Raw genomic sequence first — 21,163 nt, 5'->3', positions numbered from 1 at the left:
TTGGGCAGAACATTTTTCCTGGATTGTGGTTGTCTGAGGAAGTATCGATAGATTCATATAATATTTCTGAAGCTCTTGAAACTTCAAAAAATCTTTGTCTGCTATTTCTTTTATTTTTATTTCTTTATCAGCTAGCCATGAGTAGTCTGATGGAGAGTAGTTAGTTATATTCAAAATACTTTGAAAAAGATAAGTTCTAAACAATATTTAAACTATTCCAGTTATAGAATTGAGCTATCTATATTGTTTGTGCTTGAGTTCACGGTTAATTATTATTCTATATCGTCATAGTTTCATAAATTTTAGCTAATTCTACTTCTACTAGTTGTTAAAAAAACCAATTCTACTTTCTAGACATCAGAAGAAAAGAAAGAGCAATTCTCTCAAATGAACTATTTTTATGTTTTTATCACAAAAATAATACACGAAAAAGAAGACCAAAATGTTCTATTTAAGAGGGCAATAGATCTATATACCTAGGTACATAAATACATATAAATTAATAATAATAATAATAATAATAATAATAATAAATAATAAAAAATTTATAGTTTCCAATTATATGTTTACAAATTTGATTCTTTTTATAAAAAAATCTTTTTTTTTCTTCAAATTTTATTTCTGAAATTCGTAAATAATTTTGAAACTATATTTAATTTTTTTTTTATTTTCAAACTTTTAGAATTTATTTTTAGTTTTATACAATTTAAACTCTAAACCCAAAACCTCACCCCTTAACTCTAAACCCGAAAATTTAAATTAACGAACTCAATAAATATAAATGTAAATTTACTTTTTAATGAAATATTTTGGTCATTTTAATCATTAGAGACTATAGTTGTGACAAAAACATTTGTAGGGTTATCCTATACAATTTCTCAAAAGAAAAACCGAAGACCTTTATAATTGAATTAAAAATAGTTAATGATAGCCAGTTATGGTTTAACATTGAACACTTGACAATTTGGGAGTATTTTTTATGAATTTTAGGGAGTTGGGGAATATGATTAAAACAATACAAGTTAGTTTTATAACTTTTGTAAATCTGAGATTGTTGAAAAATAAAATACAATTATAAATATTTTGCTTACACTCGATTACTCAAAATCTCTTTTAACTGAAACTGATATATATATTTCATTATTACGAAAAATAAAATAATGATACTGTTTTAATTTTATAATTCACTATACTAATCTTTTTCAAAAAGAAGCTAAATCATTACTCATTTTGTTAGACAAAAAGTGACGGGTCGACATTTTTTCTTTTGCAAATTATGAAAACTATTAGAAAGTGACGGGTCGACATTTTTTGTTTTTGGCCGGTGGAGCTCTTGATTTATTCTCGAAGGCGTAGAAGGTTTGACGGTGTGGCGCTCGACGCTCCGTTTCTCTCTCCTTTTGTCATCTTCTCGGCGGTTTGACTGCGTAAAGAAGAATTGGGTCCAACATTTGCGTACTGGCTTCAGTTGGGTTGTCGGTCTTCTTGGTAGTTCGATGGTCATCTCTCCGGAGGCGGATGTGCCTAACAAGTCTCCTTACTCTATATGGGTTTCGGGTTAAATGAATGTATACGGTCCCGTGTTGGAGTGCTCGTGGCAGCAATCTCTAGCTTTCCTTCTCGAACGACGGCATTGCCTGTTATGGACTCTGCTTCGTGCTGCCGGAGAGGGATATAGGATGAGCTTGTTAGTTCGAGTTGTGTTTCTTTGCGCAGGTGTTGTGGTGGGGGTCGACACGGAAGCTGTAGAAGCCGTGTGTTTCAAGGTTTGAGGGTGCCTTTCTCTCCGGTAACTCGCGGCAACTGTATAGGCCATTCCACTCATTCCTCGTTGAAGGACCTTCGCTTCTCCGTTGGAGTGCAGTTCAATTTCAGGATTGGATCTTCTTTTAGTTCAGTTGGTTGTTGATTAGATGTTCTGTTTAGATTAATTTCTGCATTCTGCTACTTTGTTTCTAAGTTGTTCTGTAAAAATTGAAAATCTTGGTATAATAATTTAACATTTTACAAAAAAAAAACTTTTTTGTTCATCATTAATACATAAACAAAATTTTGTGATTCTTAAACAGTTGCACCTGATGTAAATATGTTTTTTGCATGAATAAAATTTAACATTCATTCAAAACAAAAACAAAAAAAAACAAAATTTTGTCTCCCATAGAATAACAAGATTAAAATTGGAATATAGTTTCTGTTCTCAAACCTTGAATCTTCTTCCTCTTGTAAGATGAAACTAACTTTTCTAAGGATTAGTTTTCTCAGATCAGATATTCTTCGACGTGTTGCTTGTAGCGCCGGATCCTTGGATCATCAGGTTGATTTTCTGCCAACGCTTTGATCTTCGTTTCTCGTCCTAGATCTTTTTTGATGATCATCAGGTCTTTGCATGCACTCTCGTGATACAGTGATGACATGTTCGGGTTTCCTCTATTTTCGATCTATCACCTTCTCCTTTTTGTACATCGTTGATATTAAGTGAGATCAATTGCTCCTATAGCTAGAAACTTTTATTCGGATCTGGTCGAGGTCTCTGGTCTTTCCAAAGCTTCTCTGTCTGGCCGGATATGAAGCTTTGGAATTTTGCTCTCAAATCTTGTCTGCTATGGAGGATCACTTTACTGATGGTTAGCTGTGGACATCTTGATATTTCTCGGATCTGCTTATGAATAAAACGTGAATGATTTTTTTTTTGTTCTTGGCTGAGTTGTATCTTTTTTTTCAAACGTATCTATTGCTTAAAGCTTAATCTGCTTGCTTTGATTTATGTTTGGATTATAAACTCGTTTGATTTGGAGATTTTAGCGGATTATCTTTGTAATTTTATCTGTTTTCTTATGTGAGGGTTTTGTCTCTAGAGAATCCTAATATTATGTTAGCTTAAGTTTCCGAGGCTTGTTTTTTTCGTCCTCTGGCTATGTATGAGCTATGGATATGAAATTTCTAGATGACCACAAAAAGTAGGCTCAGAGTTTAGCCAAAGGCTCACACATCCCAAGCCATATTAAAAATATTAAAAACATTTATACAGAAAATAATAGTTGAAATTGGACACGTATTTACGTATACGTCTGGTTGGCATATATGCTAATATATTATATATGCATAACGTTATATATACGCATACATATTGTATGTCTATAAAAATGATATTATGTAAACACAAATCTGTTGACTATAATCAGACTCCTTCATTTACTCTCTCTGACACCCGTTTACTTATCTTCTTTCTCTTTGTCCACCTCTTTGCTCTCTGTTTCTCATCCCTCTCTCTCACTTCTCTCAACATGAAGAGTTTCAACACCGAACGCGATCCCCCCGCGGCGGAATCCGGCGACGTCTACGACGTGTCTGATCCCACAAAGAACGTTGATGATGATGGACGAGAGAAGAGGACAGGGACGTGGCTTACTGCGAGTGCGCATATTATCACGGCGGTTATAGGCTCCGGAGTTTTGTCGTTGGCATGGGCGATAGCTCAGCTTGGTTGGATCGCAGGGACTTTGATTTTGGTCATTTTCTCTTTTATCACTTATTTCACTTCCACGATGCTCGCTGATTGCTACCGTGCGCCGGATCCTGTCACCGGAAAACGAAATTACACTTACATGGACGTTGTTCGTTCTTACCTTGGTATGTTTTTTCGGTTCTCTTTTCTTCTCTATATTTACCTTTTTTTGTATAGTAGATTTGAAAAAATTGATACTTTTTACACCAACTTTACTATTTTAATTAAAAAGGTGCTTTTTTAGATACAAAATTTTCAGTATTAGACTATTAGTGAAGGAAATAGTTTTCTTCAAGACATTGTTCAGTTTTTTTTGTTTTTAAATATTCTGTTTCATCAAGTAGATACTGACTGTGTGGTATTTAGTTAGGATGATGCTTGTCGGAAAAAATATTGTGGTTAGAATAAAAACTTTAAACGAAGATAATAGTATAAAAGTTAATTGGAACTATTACCGGCAGTTATGTTTTCCCATCAATTCGAAATAAAATAAAAACTGGTGTTCTCATGAATTTATCATAAAAGTGATAAAGGGTTCATAAAATTGTGGATGTTAATTATAAAATTTGAGAGGAATCATAGAGATTTTTTTTGTCAAACAGGAATCATAGAGATGATATATCCTTGATATCTTGTTAAAAATCAAAGCATGTGCGTCCAATTGGTTGTGCGTGTGATCAAATTTTAAATGAAGTACATAGATTTTTAGATTTTATAGTATTTCTTTGAATTCACAGTGTCGATGTTGTCTTGCTCAATTATAAATTCGAGACCTTGTAAATGAATTGTTACTAGTGTTTGCTACATTCCCTGCAATTTTGGTTTTACAGAAAATACTTGTGAATTTAGAAGTACATATTTAACTTACGTAAAACATTGATGACTTTAATCTTAACGTCGGTACCCGTCCTTAATTTCTAATTATACATATGTTGTTGAAATAATTAATTAGGCTGCAGCTTTTCTTAAGTCACCAATAATATATCTTCAACAGATTATAAATATATACTAGTTAATTCAAAACGTGTACTTTTATAATGATCCAAAATGGTGTAACCCCAGGAAACCGTAAATTAAAGAATATCTTACCATAAGAGGCGAACTGTTTTGGTAGTATTAGAACTATTGTTGGTTTTGGATGTTGATGGAGTATTATATATAGTTCCGTGGAGTGTTTTGTGTTTGCTTTATGAAACAGACGTAATAAGTTATAAATAGACTATATATAATACTTTGCAATTATTGTAATTTGGCAGGTGGTAGGAAAGTGCAACTTTGTGGAGTGGCACAGTATGGGAATCTAATAGGGATCACTGTTGGTTACACCATCACTGCTTCCATTAGCTTGGTGTAAGTCAGCGATGCATGAATAGTATGATTATTAACTTAACCGTTAGTAAATGCATTGTTCTTGTCATAACGGTGATTAAATGTATGTTTACAAGTTGTGAAAAAATATTAATGTGGTTGTGGTATGGTGTTTGCGCAGAGCGGTCGGGAAAGCAAACTGTTTCCACGAGAAAGGGCACGAGGCAGACTGTACCATATCGAATTATCCATATATGGCAGTTTTCGGGATCATTCAGATAATTCTTAGCCAGATCCCGAACTTCCACAAGCTCTCTTTTCTCTCCCTTATAGCTGCGGTGATGTCCTTCACTTACGCAACTATTGGGATTGGCCTAGCCATTGCGACGGTCGCAGGTACATAAGATTCTTTAAAGATTGAATTAGTAGCAAAGTTTTTTTTTTTTTTTTGAAAGATAGTAGTAAAGTTACAAATACCATCTTAGTCAACAAATTGTATTTTCGAAGTACCTATATCAGTAGTTGTAGCTAGATAGACCAATTGGTCCCATTCTTAGTAGATGAAATCTCTCTATATATAGCGATTTTTTAATTAACTAACGGTTAATATATTACAATATGAAAAGGTGGGAAAGTGGGTAAGACGAATATGACAGGCACGGTGGTAGGAGTTGATGTGACTGCGGCTCAGAAGATATGGAGATCGTTCCAAGCGGTAGGGGACATTGCGTTTGCATATGCCTACGCAACCGTTCTCATCGAGATTCAGGCAAGTTTTTTATATCAGATATAATCTTGTTATCTTCGAATATGAACCTCTTGATAGAATTGTGGTTAGAGATTATTGACAATGACAATCGATTCTTTCTGGACCACTTTTTATTTGCTTATTCAAAAGAGTAAAAAAGAAGAGAACCTGTCTTTTAGCTTGGGGTATAACATTAACATGTGCCTATTAATGACAAAATGTCATATTCAAAGACATTGTCAACCTCTTCTCCACAGCAAACAATGATATAATAATTCTTATCAACTGAGGTTAGCTTATTGATTTGACATCACTACTCATTGTTGTTGTCTCTTAATGATAGTAGTTTTCACTTTTTAATATGTTACGGTATTTGGTAACATAGAGTATATGTCGACTGATATTGATGGCCTAATAAGATTAAGTTAAAGACATGCGACAAAACTGGATTAAAGTGTGGATTTACGTACACTAACCGGTGAAAGTTGATACTTTTTGCAGGATACATTGAAATCTAGCCCAGCAGAGAACAAAGCTATGAAAAGAGCAAGCCTTGTGGGAGTATCAACCACCACTTTCTTCTACATCTTATGTGGTTGTCTTGGCTATGCTGCATTTGGAAACAAAGCACCAGGAGATCTCCTCACAGATTTCGGGTTTTACGAGCCCTTTTGGCTCATCGACTTTGCGAATGCTTGCATTGCTGTCCACCTTATCGGTGCTTATCAGGTAAAACTTAAAACCACAAAACAAAACATATATTTTTTTTTTTTTGCACATTCTCTCTGTTTAGCTAATGACATAAGAACCATATTTTTGTAGGTGTTTGCGCAGCCGATCTTCCAGTTTGTTGAGAAGAGATGCAATAGAAACTGGCCTGACAACAAGTTCATCACTTCTGAGTATTCAGTAAACGTACCTTTCCTTGGAAAACTCAACATCAGCCTCTTCAGATTGGTGTGGAGGACAGCTTACGTGGTTATAACCACTGTGGTAGCTATGATATTCCCTTTCTTCAATGCGATCTTGGGTCTTATCGGTGCAGCTTCTTTCTGGCCTTTAACGGTTTATTTCCCCGTGGAGATGCACATTGCACAGACTAAGGCTCAGAAGTACTCTCCTAGATGGATTGGGCTGAAAATGTTGTGCTGGGTCTGCTTGATCGTCTCGCTCTTAGCTGCTGCTGGATCCATCGCAGGACTGGTAGGTAGTGTCAAGACATACAAGCCTTTTCGAACTATCCACGAATGAGAGTTTCAGACTAAAAATAAAGTTATGTAGTAGTTTGGTCTTTCTTTGTAACTATATATTTGGTATCTAAGTCCAAATGAAAATGCTTTTACTGCTGGAAAAGCTACATATATTTCTCTGTATCCACCACTGTCAATCCATTACATGTGAGCTATACGGATCTTTGCAAATTTGATATTGCGGAACCTACGTCACATACTTCAAGGATTGCTGTTAAGGAAGGAGGATATTGCGGAGCCTACGTCACTACTTCAAGGATTGTGGCCCAACTTTTCCGATTCTGGAACCAGTTCTCGACATACTTTCAGAACTGGGCTTGTCATTTACTCAGATGTGTTCGAATTTTTTAAGACACTTCTTGACATTATCGGTCAGGGCTCGAGAGGAAAGACTGTTGTTTGGTCTCGAAGAGCTCTGTCAGCTGTATTTAATAAAGTGGAGTAACTCGGCCTAGTCGCCAGATCGTGGAATGGATCCCGTATCGTGATGATAAATAAGAGGAAACACTTCTTCGTCTTCAAATTTAATCAGGCGGCTGTGGGAAATTTTGATTTCTTATACGTTGGTGAGTTTTGTTGGCCGACCTCGTTTTATCTCTAGAACCGCGCACCTGATGATTCTGATCCCTCTTTCATTTTCTTTTCCTTTTTTAGTTCTTTTAGGGAGCTCACCTATGACTGATGATCTCCGAGGGCTTATCGAGACTCTTCGCGGAGGCCGACCTTATTGGCTGTCTTTTGACCATGAATGAGTTCAGGCCGTGCTTGAGCTTCCCTTGGGGAGAAGGTCGAGCTCCATCACTTCGATCGCCAGTTTGGCTATTCCGGGTTGAGCTTTAACCGCAAGTTATTCTTTTTCTTCTTTTTTTTTCAAATCTTTTTCTGCATTATATTTGGTTTTAATGAATTAGCTACATCTCTTATATATTTCTTCAGGAGGTCGTGTGATTGCTTCGACTAATTTGGCTTCAACTGATCGATTGACCAGATGTATGTCGAGGGGAGCGACGTTTCGGACTGCTGGGTCAACTCAAGGGAAAGAGGTCGTGTCGACTCGTCATTGGTTTCGATCCTGATTACCAAGAGGAACAAGGAACAACGTTCTTTTGGACAAGGGTCTCCAGTTTCTCTAATCTCGAATTCCAATCCACCAAGTGTGCCTAGACGTACCGAGCTAGAACAGCGAAGGTCATGTCTCCTGCTTCTTTTGTGGGTGACATAGAGGCTCGTGACTCGGTGAAGTGGCACTTCAGTAAAGGTCGTGTCTCCTGCTTCTTTAATGGAAAACTTCATATTCAAGCAAACTCTGTTTTGTTTTATAGAAAACGTCTTTTGTCATCACACATTTTTTTTTTCCTTTACCAAGTTTATCAAGCCAAATTCATCATAAAACATGAATTCCCATTCAGCTTCATCTTCGTATCATACGTCTTTATTACCTCATATAGTACTTCACAAATTAATACAAAATATCTCAACAAATTGCATCTTAGATCTCCTCTTTTTGACTATGCATATGTAATCATCATAACTGGTTTGAAAACCATGTCTTCAATCTCTCCTTATAAATCACATCATATTAAAAAACTAACTCGAAGATTATCATCTTCCAAACCAAGGAAGAAAACTCATCAAGTCATCTTCATCAATTTTCAATCACTTTTTCGTACTTCTTGAAAAAATTTCGTCCTCATTTTTATGATCTCACCAATAATTTAGGTGACTCACTATAATACCAATTGTTAATTTAGATGAGACGACGAAAATATAGTATAGAAAGTAAAAATATACAAATTTTATTAATAGAGTGTGTTTTCTAAGTCCTTGGAATTTTGTCCAGATTTAATTGACTCATAGAAATTGTGATACATCATATTATTCAATGACAAAGAAATAATTGTAAATGGGTAGTTCTACTATTGATTAGGGATCCCCTATTGATTACGAGAGAATGAAATAACTATGCATGTGGCATGTAAGTATTAAATTGGACATGTGGTGGTACCACATTAGTGTCTTGTAAGTTGTGGTTAGACATGAGCGTTTGGATATCCGTTTGGGTTTGGATCGGATGTTACAAGCTTTCTGATCGGTATATAGATTTAGAATCCTTTTAAGTAATATTACATATCGAGTCGGGTTCGGATATTTTCGGCATAACCAAAATATTTAATAAAATTTCAAAATTTTATTTTTGTGAAGTTTCCACATATTATAGTGTATACTTAGCAGAAAAGAATTATTACTTTACATGTGTTTAAGAACCTGGAGACAATGAATCATAAAGGCCGGTATGAGAAGAAGATACTTAGAGCATCTCTAAAAAGATTCTCTATTTTAGAGTTTATAAAAATCTAAATTTGAAGTTTCAATGTGTTCTTCTCCAAAAGTAAAACTTCAAACCAAATTTCAAAATTATTTGTATTTTACTATATGGTCTCTATATTTATTATAATTAATATAAATCCATAAACTTATAAATAACGAGCACATATATATAAATATCACATATTAATTAATAAAATCTTACAGTAAATATATAAATTATAAATATAAATACATAACTAAATATTAAACTACAAGAAAAATACACTATATTTTAAAGCTTGCAAAATATCATATTTGAAGTTTAAAGATGTTTTTAAACTTCATCATTTGAAGTCTAAAGATGTTTTTAAACCTTAAAACTTCTTATTTTAAGGTTTATATTTAGTTTATGCGTAAAACTAAAATTTATGAAAATAAATATGAAATATTAAAGATATAATTTTTTAAAGATTAAAATGATAAACAACAAAATATCTAAGAATCATAAAATGTAATATGTAATTGTAAGGACCAAAATGCAAATGAAAATGTGAAACTTCAAATTTGAAGTTTTAAGTAGTAACACTCTATATTTGAAGTTTCATTACTAAAAACTTCAAATTTGAAGTTTTGAAGTTTCCTTTTGGAGAACAAAAAACTTCAAATATGAAGTTATAGAGTGTCTTTTGGAGATGCTCTTAGAGCATTTCCAAAAATATTTTTTCATTTTAAAATTTGCAGAACTCTATATTTTAAATTTCAAAGATTTTTCTCCAAAAGCAAAACTTTAAACCTAACTTTAAAATTATTCGCAATTACTTTATATTCCTTATATTTTTCATAACTATTATAAATCTATAAAAAATTATAAATAATTAGCACATAAAAAAAACTACATCGATGTTAATTAATAAGATCTTACACTAAATATAAAATTATAAACTGAAATACCATATTATTCCATGAAATTATTTTCGTAATGCTCCATCTTTGGTTACACGAAATTTATTTGGATAATATTTTGGAGATTTTGGAGATTCCGGAGTAAATTTACCAACTATTAGTGTTGTTGTAATATTTAAAATTTTGTAGTAATTATGTCTTCATGTACCTTTAAAAACATATTTTGGTTAAATTTATTTATTTATGTGTAAAACTTGAATTTATAAAAATAAATCTGAAATATTTATGAGATATAAAAATTTTAAAGATCAAAACGATAAACGAAAAAATGCTTAAAATTTATAAATATGATGTGTAATTAATTGACTATAAGAAATTACAAAAAAAGATAAAGATGAAATTTTTTTTTTAAGACAATTGACTAGAACCATATTGATTCTGTGTTTTCATTAAGTCAGCCGTAAAGTGCAACATGCGTCGTTACAGCTGAGTTAGTATTACGTTGTGGCTGAATCAAAGAACGCGGCTGACTTAAGAGAATGCGGCTGAGTTAAGAAGATAAGTCAGCCGTTTATGGCTGCTGATTTATGCGATAACGGCTGAGTTAAGTACACATGTTACGACTGACTTAAACATCGGCGGTGTGATTTCTGAATAATTCGGCTGAGTTGTAGTTAAAACACGACTGTTTTATAAATTGTACATTTAAAATTACAAACAGAAATTTTCAAGATATCCACTAAAACTTTTAGTCTATATTCAAAACATTTTAGTGTATGCTAATTATGTTACAAATTATTTAAATATCTTAACGTTTTGTTAAATATTTTAGATGTTTAATCATATTTGATAGATAAGTTTATACTTTAAACAGTTATAATGAGTAACACTTATATAAATATATTTAATATAATTATATTTATTATATTTATATACTTAAATTCAATTATTATTTTTAATATAAATAATGTTAATTAAAAATAAAATATTCTCATGCATAGCATGAGAAATAATATTTATATATTCTTCGTGATATATAAAATTGGTGATGTGCAAATAATTCTATGAATAAATATATTAATAAAAATATATAGATATATAAAAAATTTAAAATCAAATATATGTATATATATATATGTGTGTGTGTGTGTGTGTGTGTGGTGTATGTGTATGTGTTTGTAAATATATCAGAAGATCAAAAATATATGTTTTAACGTTCTGACAAGTACTGAGATAACAAATATTTTTAAAATATTTTTATGACCAAATATGCACGTTTTAGGAAGCTAAAACATTACAAATATTCTTAGAATGTTTTTAGAATGTTTTCTTAACGGAAACTTCTTAAATTTTTGCAAAAATCAGATTTTTTTTCCGTAGAAGACACTTTCTACACAATGTAGAACCAAGACAAAAGTTTTATAAGCAGATTCTACCTCATATAGCCGTTTGAGTAGTATCTAGATTTCGCATTTTAGGAATTTTAGAATACATCATAAAAATAGAAACTGCATTCACGAGGAAAGTAGTTATCTTTAGAATTAGTAGAATTCATATTAGTAGAAACTGCATTTACCAGAAAAGTAGTTATCTTTAGAATTAGTAGAATTCATATTTCCTATATTTAGAATTTTATTAGAATTTATTCTAAATAAAGTATATGAATTTGTTTAATCTGGAATTAGATTTCTACTAACCTATTTTTTGTAGAAGAAGAAATCTACTTTTAATAGAACGTAACTTAAAAAATTATTTATCAATATTTTCAACTAAAAAATATATCAGTTTGTCTACATGAGTGTTTTATCAATTGTTTATATTTTATAAATTTTTATTAATAAAAATATTTATTTCATTAAATTTAAGAAATGAAAATGGTAAAAAGAAAAAAAAAATGGACAAAAATAATTTTATACAAAAAGACGAACATACTGAATTTTTATTCCATTTTGACAAATTTTCTTTAATTAATATGCAGATATCAGAAATTACAGTATTTGATTTGATTATAGAAGGTCGAACCTTTCAGCTCCATTGTTATATTGGGAGCAGTTAGATTAGATCCCATGGATATATTCATAAGATCTTACTAGATTTTAAAGCGCGGGTTTATTTTCCTTTATTTTTTTTAAAATTGACAAATATTTAGTAAATGTCATATTTTTATATATTTGTTTTTTTATAAAAGATTTAAGCTTTTTTATTTTTCTTTATCATGTTACATTTTAAAAGAGTATAGGCCAGAGCACAATATTCGGACCCGAAGAACCAACCCGAAACCGACCCGAAAATCAGGATCCCGAATCCGATCAGACCCGGGGTAAATATCCGAATGAGTTCTAAATTGCTATATCCGAAAAACCGGTCTCGAATCCGACCCAAACCGAGAACCAAATGAGTACCCGAAGATATCCGAAATATATCTAAAAATATATGTTATAATTATATTTATAATTATTTTAATTTTTAAATTAATATTATAAGTTAACTATAGTAGTTATTTTCGGTACTTTTGAGTATTTTTGGATAAAATATGATAGTTTGGATAAAAGTTTACCCAAAAAACTGTATAAAATGTATATTTTGGTTACTTTTGAATAATTTGGATACAAAAATTTGAACCTAATCAGATACTTTGGTTACTTTGAGTACAAATAACCGAACCCGTTAGATACTTTGGTTATTTGGTTATTTTGCAGGTTCTTGTGCATGAGAACCGAACCCACCCGGACCCGGAAAGACCCGACTCGAATCCGACCCGAAATTTTATAATATCCGAATGGGGTTTAATTTCAAAACCCGAATGGGGTTTAATTTCAAAACCCGAAAAACTCGATATCCGAAAGAACTGATCCGTACCCGAATGGATATCCGAACGTCCAGGTGTAATGAGTATTTATGTTTAGAAAATTAAACTTTATTTTTTAATGAATTAAGTTGGTATAACTCTGATATATTAATTTTATTATGTGGTTAATTTTTTAATAAAAAAATATATACTTTTAATAAAGATTTATACTTTTCAATGAAAAGATTCAATTTTTTTTTATGAATGCTTAAATTATATTAAAAAGAAAAAACATAATAATTAAGTTATTATTTTTTTGTTCACTACACAAAATATTAAGAATGGTTGAAAATAAATTATTTAAATTTGGAGAAAAAATAAGAATTGGGTCTGATTTCTTAATCGGGCCAAATGGCCCAAGAGAGATGATGTGGGCAGTGGACTGGATCCAAAAAATGACTTAATAAAAATGTGTTATTAATATTACTTGATTGCCCTTAATGAATTAAGCAATGTTAATTAAAGAAAGGGCAGATTTAGGTAAAAAGCACAATAGGATCCTGCTTTAATAGTATAGATATAGTGGTAAATAGATATCATTAAATATAAAACTCTGAATTAACAAAGTAAATATGTGATGTTCCTGACTCTCAAGAGTTAGTAAAAATGATTGCAAATCCGGAAGATTGGCCAGCTTTTGTAGCTGAGCTCAATGAATTTCAAGTTCTGTGGGCGTCCTATCAGGGCGAAAGAGTGGTATACCAACCCAGATCCAGCAATACTCAAGCAAACTTCCTTGCAAGACAAGCTCGAGTAAGGAACCGTGTTTTCTCGTATGTGTTAACACGTCGGTGCCTCATTGGATAGACACCAGAAACTCGTCCTTCGCGGATTCGTACTAAGATTATTCTTTGTACTCTTATTGTGATAAAAAAAATATGTGATGTTCGGGTACTTCGGATAAATTTCCGGCATCAGATATATATTAATGATTGGGTTTGGATATGCGGACATTCTCGTATCAAAACTCATTTGAGTATTTTGCTATTTTAATTTGGATTTCGGTTTAGAAATTTTGGATTGAGTTAAGATTCGGGTTCAAGTATCCAGATAAAATTATTTAGCCCAGTTGTGGTTATAAGTTATACTAAAAGTAAAAAAGTCAAATAAATTCTAGTTGAAAAAAAATCGTCACAAATGTTAATTTTACTGCAATTTTGTTACATTTACTAGGTGTTTTCCTGCACCATGTGCATTAAAATAATTTTAAAATATTTTTAATAGATAAATATAAATTATATTTAATTTTTTATTAATATTATAATTTTTTTTTTCTTATCAATATTTTAATATAAATTGGATTTAACTGAACATTAAAATTAATATAAAAACAATTTTTTATTTTGAATTATATTTAAGAATGCGCATGTATATATTTAAAATTATAATCTTAGGTAGATTTTTCTATCTATTTATTTTAATTAAATATATTAAATAAATATGTAAAATTGCATAATTATTAAAAATTAAAATTAAACAATATTTATAAAATCTGTAGATATATATATAAAAAACTAATGATTTTACAATTTAATTTTATTTTATGATTTATTTTTTATAATTTTCTAAAAATATTTATATATTTTAAAAATATTTTTAATTTAAAAGATATTTCGAATTTGAAATTCCATAATTAAATATATTTATTTTAATAATGATTTATGAGTTATTACCATATTTTTAACAAAATCCAAAAATATAAATTGACAATAAATGTAATATATGAGTTATTACCATATTTTAAAAAGTTTACCAAAATATAAATTAACATTAAATATAATTGTCCATGTCATATTAATCTATAAGACATGTCATAAATTTTAGTAAGCCATGTCACAATTATTAATCTAGGTGTTTTCCTACACCATGTGTAGTGATGAATTTTTAAAAAGTTAAATTTTATATTTTAAAATGTAATATATTAGTATTATATATTTATTATTTTGATCAACAATTAATATAATATATCACTAATTAAGCATAAAATTAAGAGAAAATGTTTTCTATTTTAAATTATATTTAATAATATATATATGTATATATATAAAGTTAAAATCTTAGATAAATAAATTATTTATTTCATTTGGTTAAATCAACTTGTACAAAATTATTATCATATAAAATTGTATAGTTATCAAAAAACTAAAACTAAATATCATTATATAATTTTTAGATACCTAAAAGAAACTAATGATATTACTATTTAATTTTTTTTTCTAAAAATCAGAAAATTTAGAAAATTTTAGATAATAAAATTTTTATAATTATAAAAGTAAAATTATATAATATTTCGAAATCCAAAATGTCATATTTGAATATATTTATTTTAGTGATGATTTATGAGTTATTACAATATTCTACAAAGTTTACCAAAAATACAAATCAATATTAAATGTAATATATGAGTTATTGCTATATTCTAAAAATATTTCCAAAAATATATATCATCATTAAATGTAATTGTCAATGTCATATTTAACCATATGACATGTCATCAATCTTAATAGCCATGTCACAATTTTTTGTGTGAAACGATTGTAGAGAAGACATGTGGCAAATCACTTCTCAAATATAGACTAGGGGATAGCTACAAAATATAATTATTCACAAAATACATAAATATTAAATGAATATTTTAGTATTTAATAATTGAAATTTATTTGGAAGGGCACCAAAGAGATTATAAACCATAGGTTCAGAAAATTCGTATATATAAAAAGTAAAGGAAAAAACAAAACATAAAATAGAAAGAAAGAAAAAGAAACTAGAAAATAAGCACTGAGGCGAATTGGTAAGTCTCACTTTTTCATCCGTGAAGATTCTGTTCGAATTTTATAATATTTGGTCTGGTTTGACACTCATTATTGCTTTAGTGACTATGTTATCTGCGTCTTTTGCTTTAAAATCAAGAACTGACAAGAGATTTAATTAATCTGCAGATATCAGAATTACAGTATTTGGTTTGATTAAAGAATGTCGAACCATTCAGCTCCATTGTTATCTAGGGAGCAGTTAGATCCCATGGATCAAGACTTGAACCAAAACTCATTAACTTCTTCAAGAAAAAGAAGATTACGTCGTTGTAGAAGCGCTCCTCGTGGTGATTGTATGTACAATAATGATGAAGATGTCAAACCGACGAACCACCCTCCTCATCGGAGTATAATCCCAATGTTCAGGGATCTAAACCCGAATCTCAAGGAAGTGATCATGTTCTTTGTTTTATACCTAACCATTGGTACACTCTGTTTCTGATAAGATCATAACCAGATTAAACCAGTGTCAATTTAGCCAAAGAGGATATAGAGAAGTGGCCTAGTGGCGTAGTGGCGTAGTGGTCTCCCACTTACTTGTTCAATACGTTAGTTGGCAGTTATGTGGTTATTGTGTCCGTGTATTAAAGAAACGTGAGTCTTAGTGAATGAGATAAAGAGAAAATTGCAGTAAGCTTTTGTGTTTTTGTTTTTAAGTCTTTGAGACCTATCATTTGGTATCAGAGCAAAATCTCTTAGCTTTGAAGAGGGACCTTAATTGGCATCAAAGCAAATTTTGGTTTTGATCCGGACCACACTTGTGGTATCAAATCCATACTTTACAAACCATGAATGAAGAGTGTTATGCTCTTTTTCGTGAGCCATCAATGGTGGTTTTGCTAGCAGCCATGGAGAAGGAGTTTGTTGCTTTTCGTGATGAGCTCAAGAAGATGGCACAATATTGGGAGGATCAGGCAGCTAGTTGGAGTAAGAAGATGAGGACGTGGAAGATGGAGAGGGAGACGGCAAAGACGGTAAGAAGGGTGAAGAGATCAACCCAACCGGCTAAACAAATTGTGGAGGTAGCAAGGGATACGCAGGTTCGTGAGGAATCTCGTCGACATGCGACTTCACCATTCAAACGATCTGCAACGTCACGTAAACACCAACAAGCTCGGCCGATTCAAACTAGACGCCAACATCCCACTGCTCAGACCAAAAAACAAAGAGTGCATAGCCGATCTAACTCGTCTAAGCCAAGAACTGAAGTTACGTCTTCAAATCCTCCGGAACATGGTCTTCTACCTCGATCTTGTTTCTTGCAGTGGAGGTTACAACTTTCATCACATGTGCTTTGTAGTCGTGTGGAGGTCGTCTTGTCTCTAGCATGCGGAGATTGTATCAATAGAAAACGGCCATTCGATCGTGGACGAGGTTCAAGAACCTTGAGGACAAGGTTCTTTGGAGGGTGAAGTATTGATAAGATCATAACCAGATTAAACCAGTGTCAATTTAGCCAAAGAGGATATAGAGAAGTGGCCTAGTGGCGTAGTGGCGTAGTGTCTCCCACTTACTTGTTCAATACGTTAGTTGGCAGTTATGTGGTTATTGTGTCCGTGTATTAAAGAAACGTGAGTCTTAGTGAATGAGATAAAGAGAAAATTGCAGTAAGCTTTTGTGTTTTTGTTTTTAAGTCTTTGAGACCTATCAGTTTCTACCTCGTTAGAAACCAGATATCCGGTCATAAGACCAACGGTGTGCTAGATGCCGTCTATTTCTGTGTTGTAACAATGACAACCGTTGGATATGGTGATCTTGTCCCTAGTAGTTCAACCTCAAGGCTACTTGCTTGTGCGTTTGTCTTTTCGGGAATGGTCCTCGTGGGTCACCTTTTAAGTCGAGCAGCAGATTACTTAGTGGAGAGGCAAGAGACTTTGCTTGGTAAGGCTTTCGATTTGCGCAAAACAGTTGGTCCAACAGAAATTCTCAAGGAGTTGCATACTAAGTTGAGACACAAATGCTATGTCACATTTCTGGTCCTTGTAATTCTCGTACTTGTCGGTACGATTTTCCTCGTAATGTTTGAGAAAATGCCGGTTATTGAAGCTTTCTACTGTGTTTGTTCCACCGTTACAACATTGGGTTATGGCGATAGGAGCTTTAACTCTGGAACCGGACGTCTTTTCGCTGTGTTCTGGATCTTGACGAGTACTATATGTTTGGCTCAGTTTTTACTCTATGTAGCTGAGCTAAATGCAGAAACCAAACAGAGAGAGTTAGTGAAATGGGTTTTAACACGGAGAATCACAAACAATGATCTCGAAGCAGCTGATCTTGATGGAGATGGAGTCATCGTGTGAGACATCAGACAAATTATCTTATCTTGGTTCATTTAGCTTTTTCTTATCTTTGTGTGTGTTTTTTGCTATGCAGAGCTGCGGAGTTTATATTATATAAACTGAAAGAAATGGGGAAGATTGATGAGGAAGATATTGATGGGATATTGCAAGAGTTTGAGCAACTCGATTACGATGATTCGGGAACTCTGACGAATTCTGATCTCATTCTAGCTCAAACCACGTCTTAGATACAAAGGTAAGCATACTTCGTTTAGTTATTAAATATTATACCTGCACACGACCAAACAAAAAGCAAAAAGAATTTACAGTTTTGGGTCTGTGTATGTTTTAATGTAATGTCACACTCTCAGTTTTTTATTGTTACTTGATGTAAGTTTATAGTTTACATATATACTGTGTATATGAGTTTACACAAGTACTTTGTTTATGCAAGATGAATCTTGTTATTGATCCAATATTAAGCTCTGATTTTTCCATTGATGTTATGCTCCTTTATTTTTATTTCTTTTTGCTAAGAATGCTAATATCATATTAATGATTTCAGATTTTACAAAAAGCAAAATCTAGGGAATACTCGAAAAGTTTATTTAATATCATATTAATGATGTTCCTATTTTTTTTGCTAAGAATGCTAATATCATATTAATGATCTTCAGATTTCACATATTTGTTCTAAGCAAAATCTTAACAAAAAAGGAAAAGAAAATAAGATAGAGCAAATATGCGAAAAAGCCTACAGATTATATTATCCAACTTGATAAGAAGTTTAGAAATTGCTTCATAACCTTCTTTGCCAAGATTATATCCATGACTTTTCTATATATCATCCTCACAATCACTACTGGTCCAATGATGTTGTTGTTGTGATACACATTGTTTATCTACTTCCACATATGATAAACAGTTGACTGGACAGTTACCTTTTGGAGAATGATAGGAATTTGAGCCACTGAAGATCTGATCCAGGAGAGCAGTTCATTCCAGTCACGAAAGGGAAGAAGTGGCGGGTTTAGCCGAATGAGAACGTGCTGCCAAACCTTCCGACTGAATGTGAAAGTTCGTAGCAAGTGATCCCTTGTTTCAGTGTTACCTCAAGTTGTAGGAATTTGAAGTCCCCACGAAAAGAGCCTCACTCTAGTCAGCAACATGTCAGCGTTTGCAATCCACATATTAAAAGCAATTTTAGGAACAAAACCTTTGAACCATACACAATCAACCCAAGGTTTCTTCTCTGATCTCGGTCACAAGCATTCCCATGTAGCTGCAGAAGAGTAGGCTGAGAATGTGGTTCCTTCAACTCTCCATTCATACTCGTCAGGAGTCTCAGAGAGATGCAGATCAAGTGTGGTAAGGTGGATATGAACGTCCGGAGCTGCTTGACTACGTGGTTGAGCAACCAGCCAGACGTTTGAATTGCAAGCTTCTGAGACAGTGGTCGAAAGGGGAATCCGCAGGTCCCTAGGTCCAGAAGGGCCGATGTACTGCAGTAGCTAACCCATCGGTGTCCATACATCATACCAGAAACTCAAAGAGAGTTACTTCCCGAGAATAATAAGAAGATGAAATAAAGTAGTAACAACACTCTATTCCAAACCGAGAAGCTTCTTAGTCCCAAAGCCACCTTCATCTTTAGATAAAAAACAAGTTGTCCAAGCTATTTTGCTGATTTATAATCATCAATATTACCTGACCAGAGGAACCTGTAACATAGCGAATCAATTTTCTGGATGCACCCTTTTGGCAGCATGAATGTCGAGATCCAGAAATTGACAGTTCTTGTTACCACGGTACGCAGGAGCAATAGTATTCCAGCAAGGTTAGTGACTTCACTGCCCAGCTTCGGAACCTGGAGATTAGTTTTTGAAACAGAGGATCATAATCTAAGATTAGAAGTTTCCGGCTCATGTGCAGAAGGCCAATGTACCTGATTGGGAGTGAACCAGAGTTGAAGCCATAGCTAGCGATAGCAAGGGATTCAGAATTATTCAAACTAGAAAACTAGATGTGAAGACCTCAGTCTTATTTCTGTTTAACTTTAGACCAGGCCAGCTGCCAAAGTCGTCAAGGCAGTCAGATATTTTGTGGAGAGAGTTTGGATTTCCGAAGAAAGATATCATTACGTACGTCGTCTGCAAACATGAGGTGCGTCAGTTTGAGGTCAGATTTCATCGGGTGAAACCCAATAAATCCGGTTTCAAACCGAGAGAGCGGAAGCCTAGAAAAAGCCTCCATAGCAAGAACAAAAATGTAGGGAGAAATTGGATCGCCTTGCCTGATACTATTCGTGAAGGAAGCTGTAGAGATGCATTGATAAACTCAACTGATGAACCTAGGTGGAATTGAAAGAGCCTTGAGGGTCCCAATTATGAAACACCATCTGATAGTGTCAAAAGCCTTCTTGAGATCAACTTTTAACGTAGCTCTAGAGGTTGAACTTGCTGTGTTGTACTCCTGCACTAGATCAGTAGCAAGCAGTACATTTTCTGCTAATAATCTGCATGGCATAAATGCTGATTGAGACTGAGAAATGACATGTGGTATGATAACTCTAGGCGCGATGCTATCAACTTAAAAATCACTTTATAAATTGTATTCAAGCAAGATATAATCCTGAAATAGGTTGTAGATGAGGCATTAGTGATCTTGGGAATCAACACCATCGTGTGGCATTCCATTGTTTTAAGAGACTGCCCGACGAGAAAAATTTCGATACAGCTTGAGAGACCTCAGGGCCAATGATGCTCCATGTTGCTTTAAAAAACCTCGAAAGTATAATCATCCGGTCCGCTGGCCTTATTCCTAGGTAGAGTAAAGAAAGCATCTTTAAATTCAAGTGGTGTAAACTGCTTACAAAAACCATCACTTTCCTCTTCAGAGCAGGTGAAGTCGAAGAGTAAGTCAAGGTCAGATTGGTCAAATTGATGCCTTGAAACAAAATCACCCAACAGCTTTGAGAAGTAATCCACACAATGCTCCTCGATCACATCCTGATTATTGATTTTCCCCCAGTCTCATCCATGAGGAAATGAATGTGGTTCGCCGCTCTCTTTGTGGAAGTTAATCTAGTAGGTGGTACTCGCATCTCCTAGGCCTAGCCAAGAAACTGAAGATCTTTGCAGGTGAAAACTCTTTTCTGCTTTAGAAATGACCTGCCATTTATGAGAGCATTCAAGTTCCTTTT

The 21,163-nt window shown here is 32.9% G+C and overlaps 3 protein-coding genes across 3 annotated transcripts; all 3 read left to right on the top strand.

Annotated features, from left to right (window-relative positions):
• Window positions 1–3,156: 3,156 nt before the first annotated feature.
• On the top strand, window positions 3,157–6,934 carry LOC108806482 (amino acid permease 1). Its single transcript, XM_018578617.2, has 6 exons — window positions 3,157–3,630; window positions 4,762–4,855; window positions 4,995–5,209; window positions 5,440–5,582; window positions 6,063–6,290; window positions 6,384–6,934. Exons 1-6 carry the CDS (start codon window positions 3,285–3,287, stop codon window positions 6,810–6,812), a joined length of 1,455 nt encoding a protein of 484 aa, XP_018434119.1. The 5' UTR covers window positions 3,157–3,284; the 3' UTR covers window positions 6,813–6,934.
• Window positions 6,935–15,595: 8,661 nt separating this feature from the next.
• Window positions 15,596–17,284, top strand: LOC130496599 (uncharacterized). The gene is made up of 2 exons (XM_056988798.1): window positions 15,596–15,660; window positions 15,809–17,284. Exon 2 carries the CDS (start codon window positions 16,471–16,473, stop codon window positions 17,092–17,094), a length of 624 nt encoding a protein of 207 aa, XP_056844778.1. The 5' UTR covers window positions 15,596–15,660; window positions 15,809–16,470; the 3' UTR covers window positions 17,095–17,284.
• On the top strand, window positions 17,222–18,450 carry LOC108809661 (two-pore potassium channel 1). Its single transcript, XM_056986926.1, has 3 exons — window positions 17,222–17,234; window positions 17,291–17,978; window positions 18,056–18,450. Exons 1-3 carry the CDS (start codon window positions 17,222–17,224, stop codon window positions 18,207–18,209), a joined length of 855 nt encoding a protein of 284 aa, XP_056842906.1. The 3' UTR covers window positions 18,210–18,450.
• The last annotated feature ends 2,713 nt before the right edge of the window (window positions 18,451–21,163 follow it).

Source organism: Raphanus sativus, chromosome 6 (assembly GCF_000801105.2).
Source record: "Raphanus sativus cultivar WK10039 chromosome 6, ASM80110v3, whole genome shotgun sequence".
Taxonomy (NCBI): domain Eukaryota; kingdom Viridiplantae; phylum Streptophyta; class Magnoliopsida; order Brassicales; family Brassicaceae; genus Raphanus; species Raphanus sativus.
This window is presented reverse-complemented; position numbering and strand designations above follow the sequence as displayed.

Coding starts and splice junctions, on each gene's coding strand:
- LOC108806482 (XM_018578617.2), top strand. CDS start 3,285: ATGAAGAGTTTCAACACCGAACGCGATCCCCCCGCGGCGGAATCCGGC. Junction 5,210..5,439: donor AGCCATTGCGACGGTCGCAG/GTACATAAGATT, acceptor CAATATGAAAAG/GTGGGAAAGTGGGTAAGACG. Junction 6,291..6,383: donor ACCTTATCGGTGCTTATCAG/GTAAAACTTAAA, acceptor ATATTTTTGTAG/GTGTTTGCGCAGCCGATCTT.
- LOC130496599 (XM_056988798.1), top strand. CDS start 16,471: ATGAATGAAGAGTGTTATGCTCTTTTTCGTGAGCCATCAATGGTGGTT.
- LOC108809661 (XM_056986926.1), top strand. Junction 17,979..18,055: donor GATGGAGATGGAGTCATCGT/GTGAGACATCAG, acceptor TTTGCTATGCAG/AGCTGCGGAGTTTATATTAT.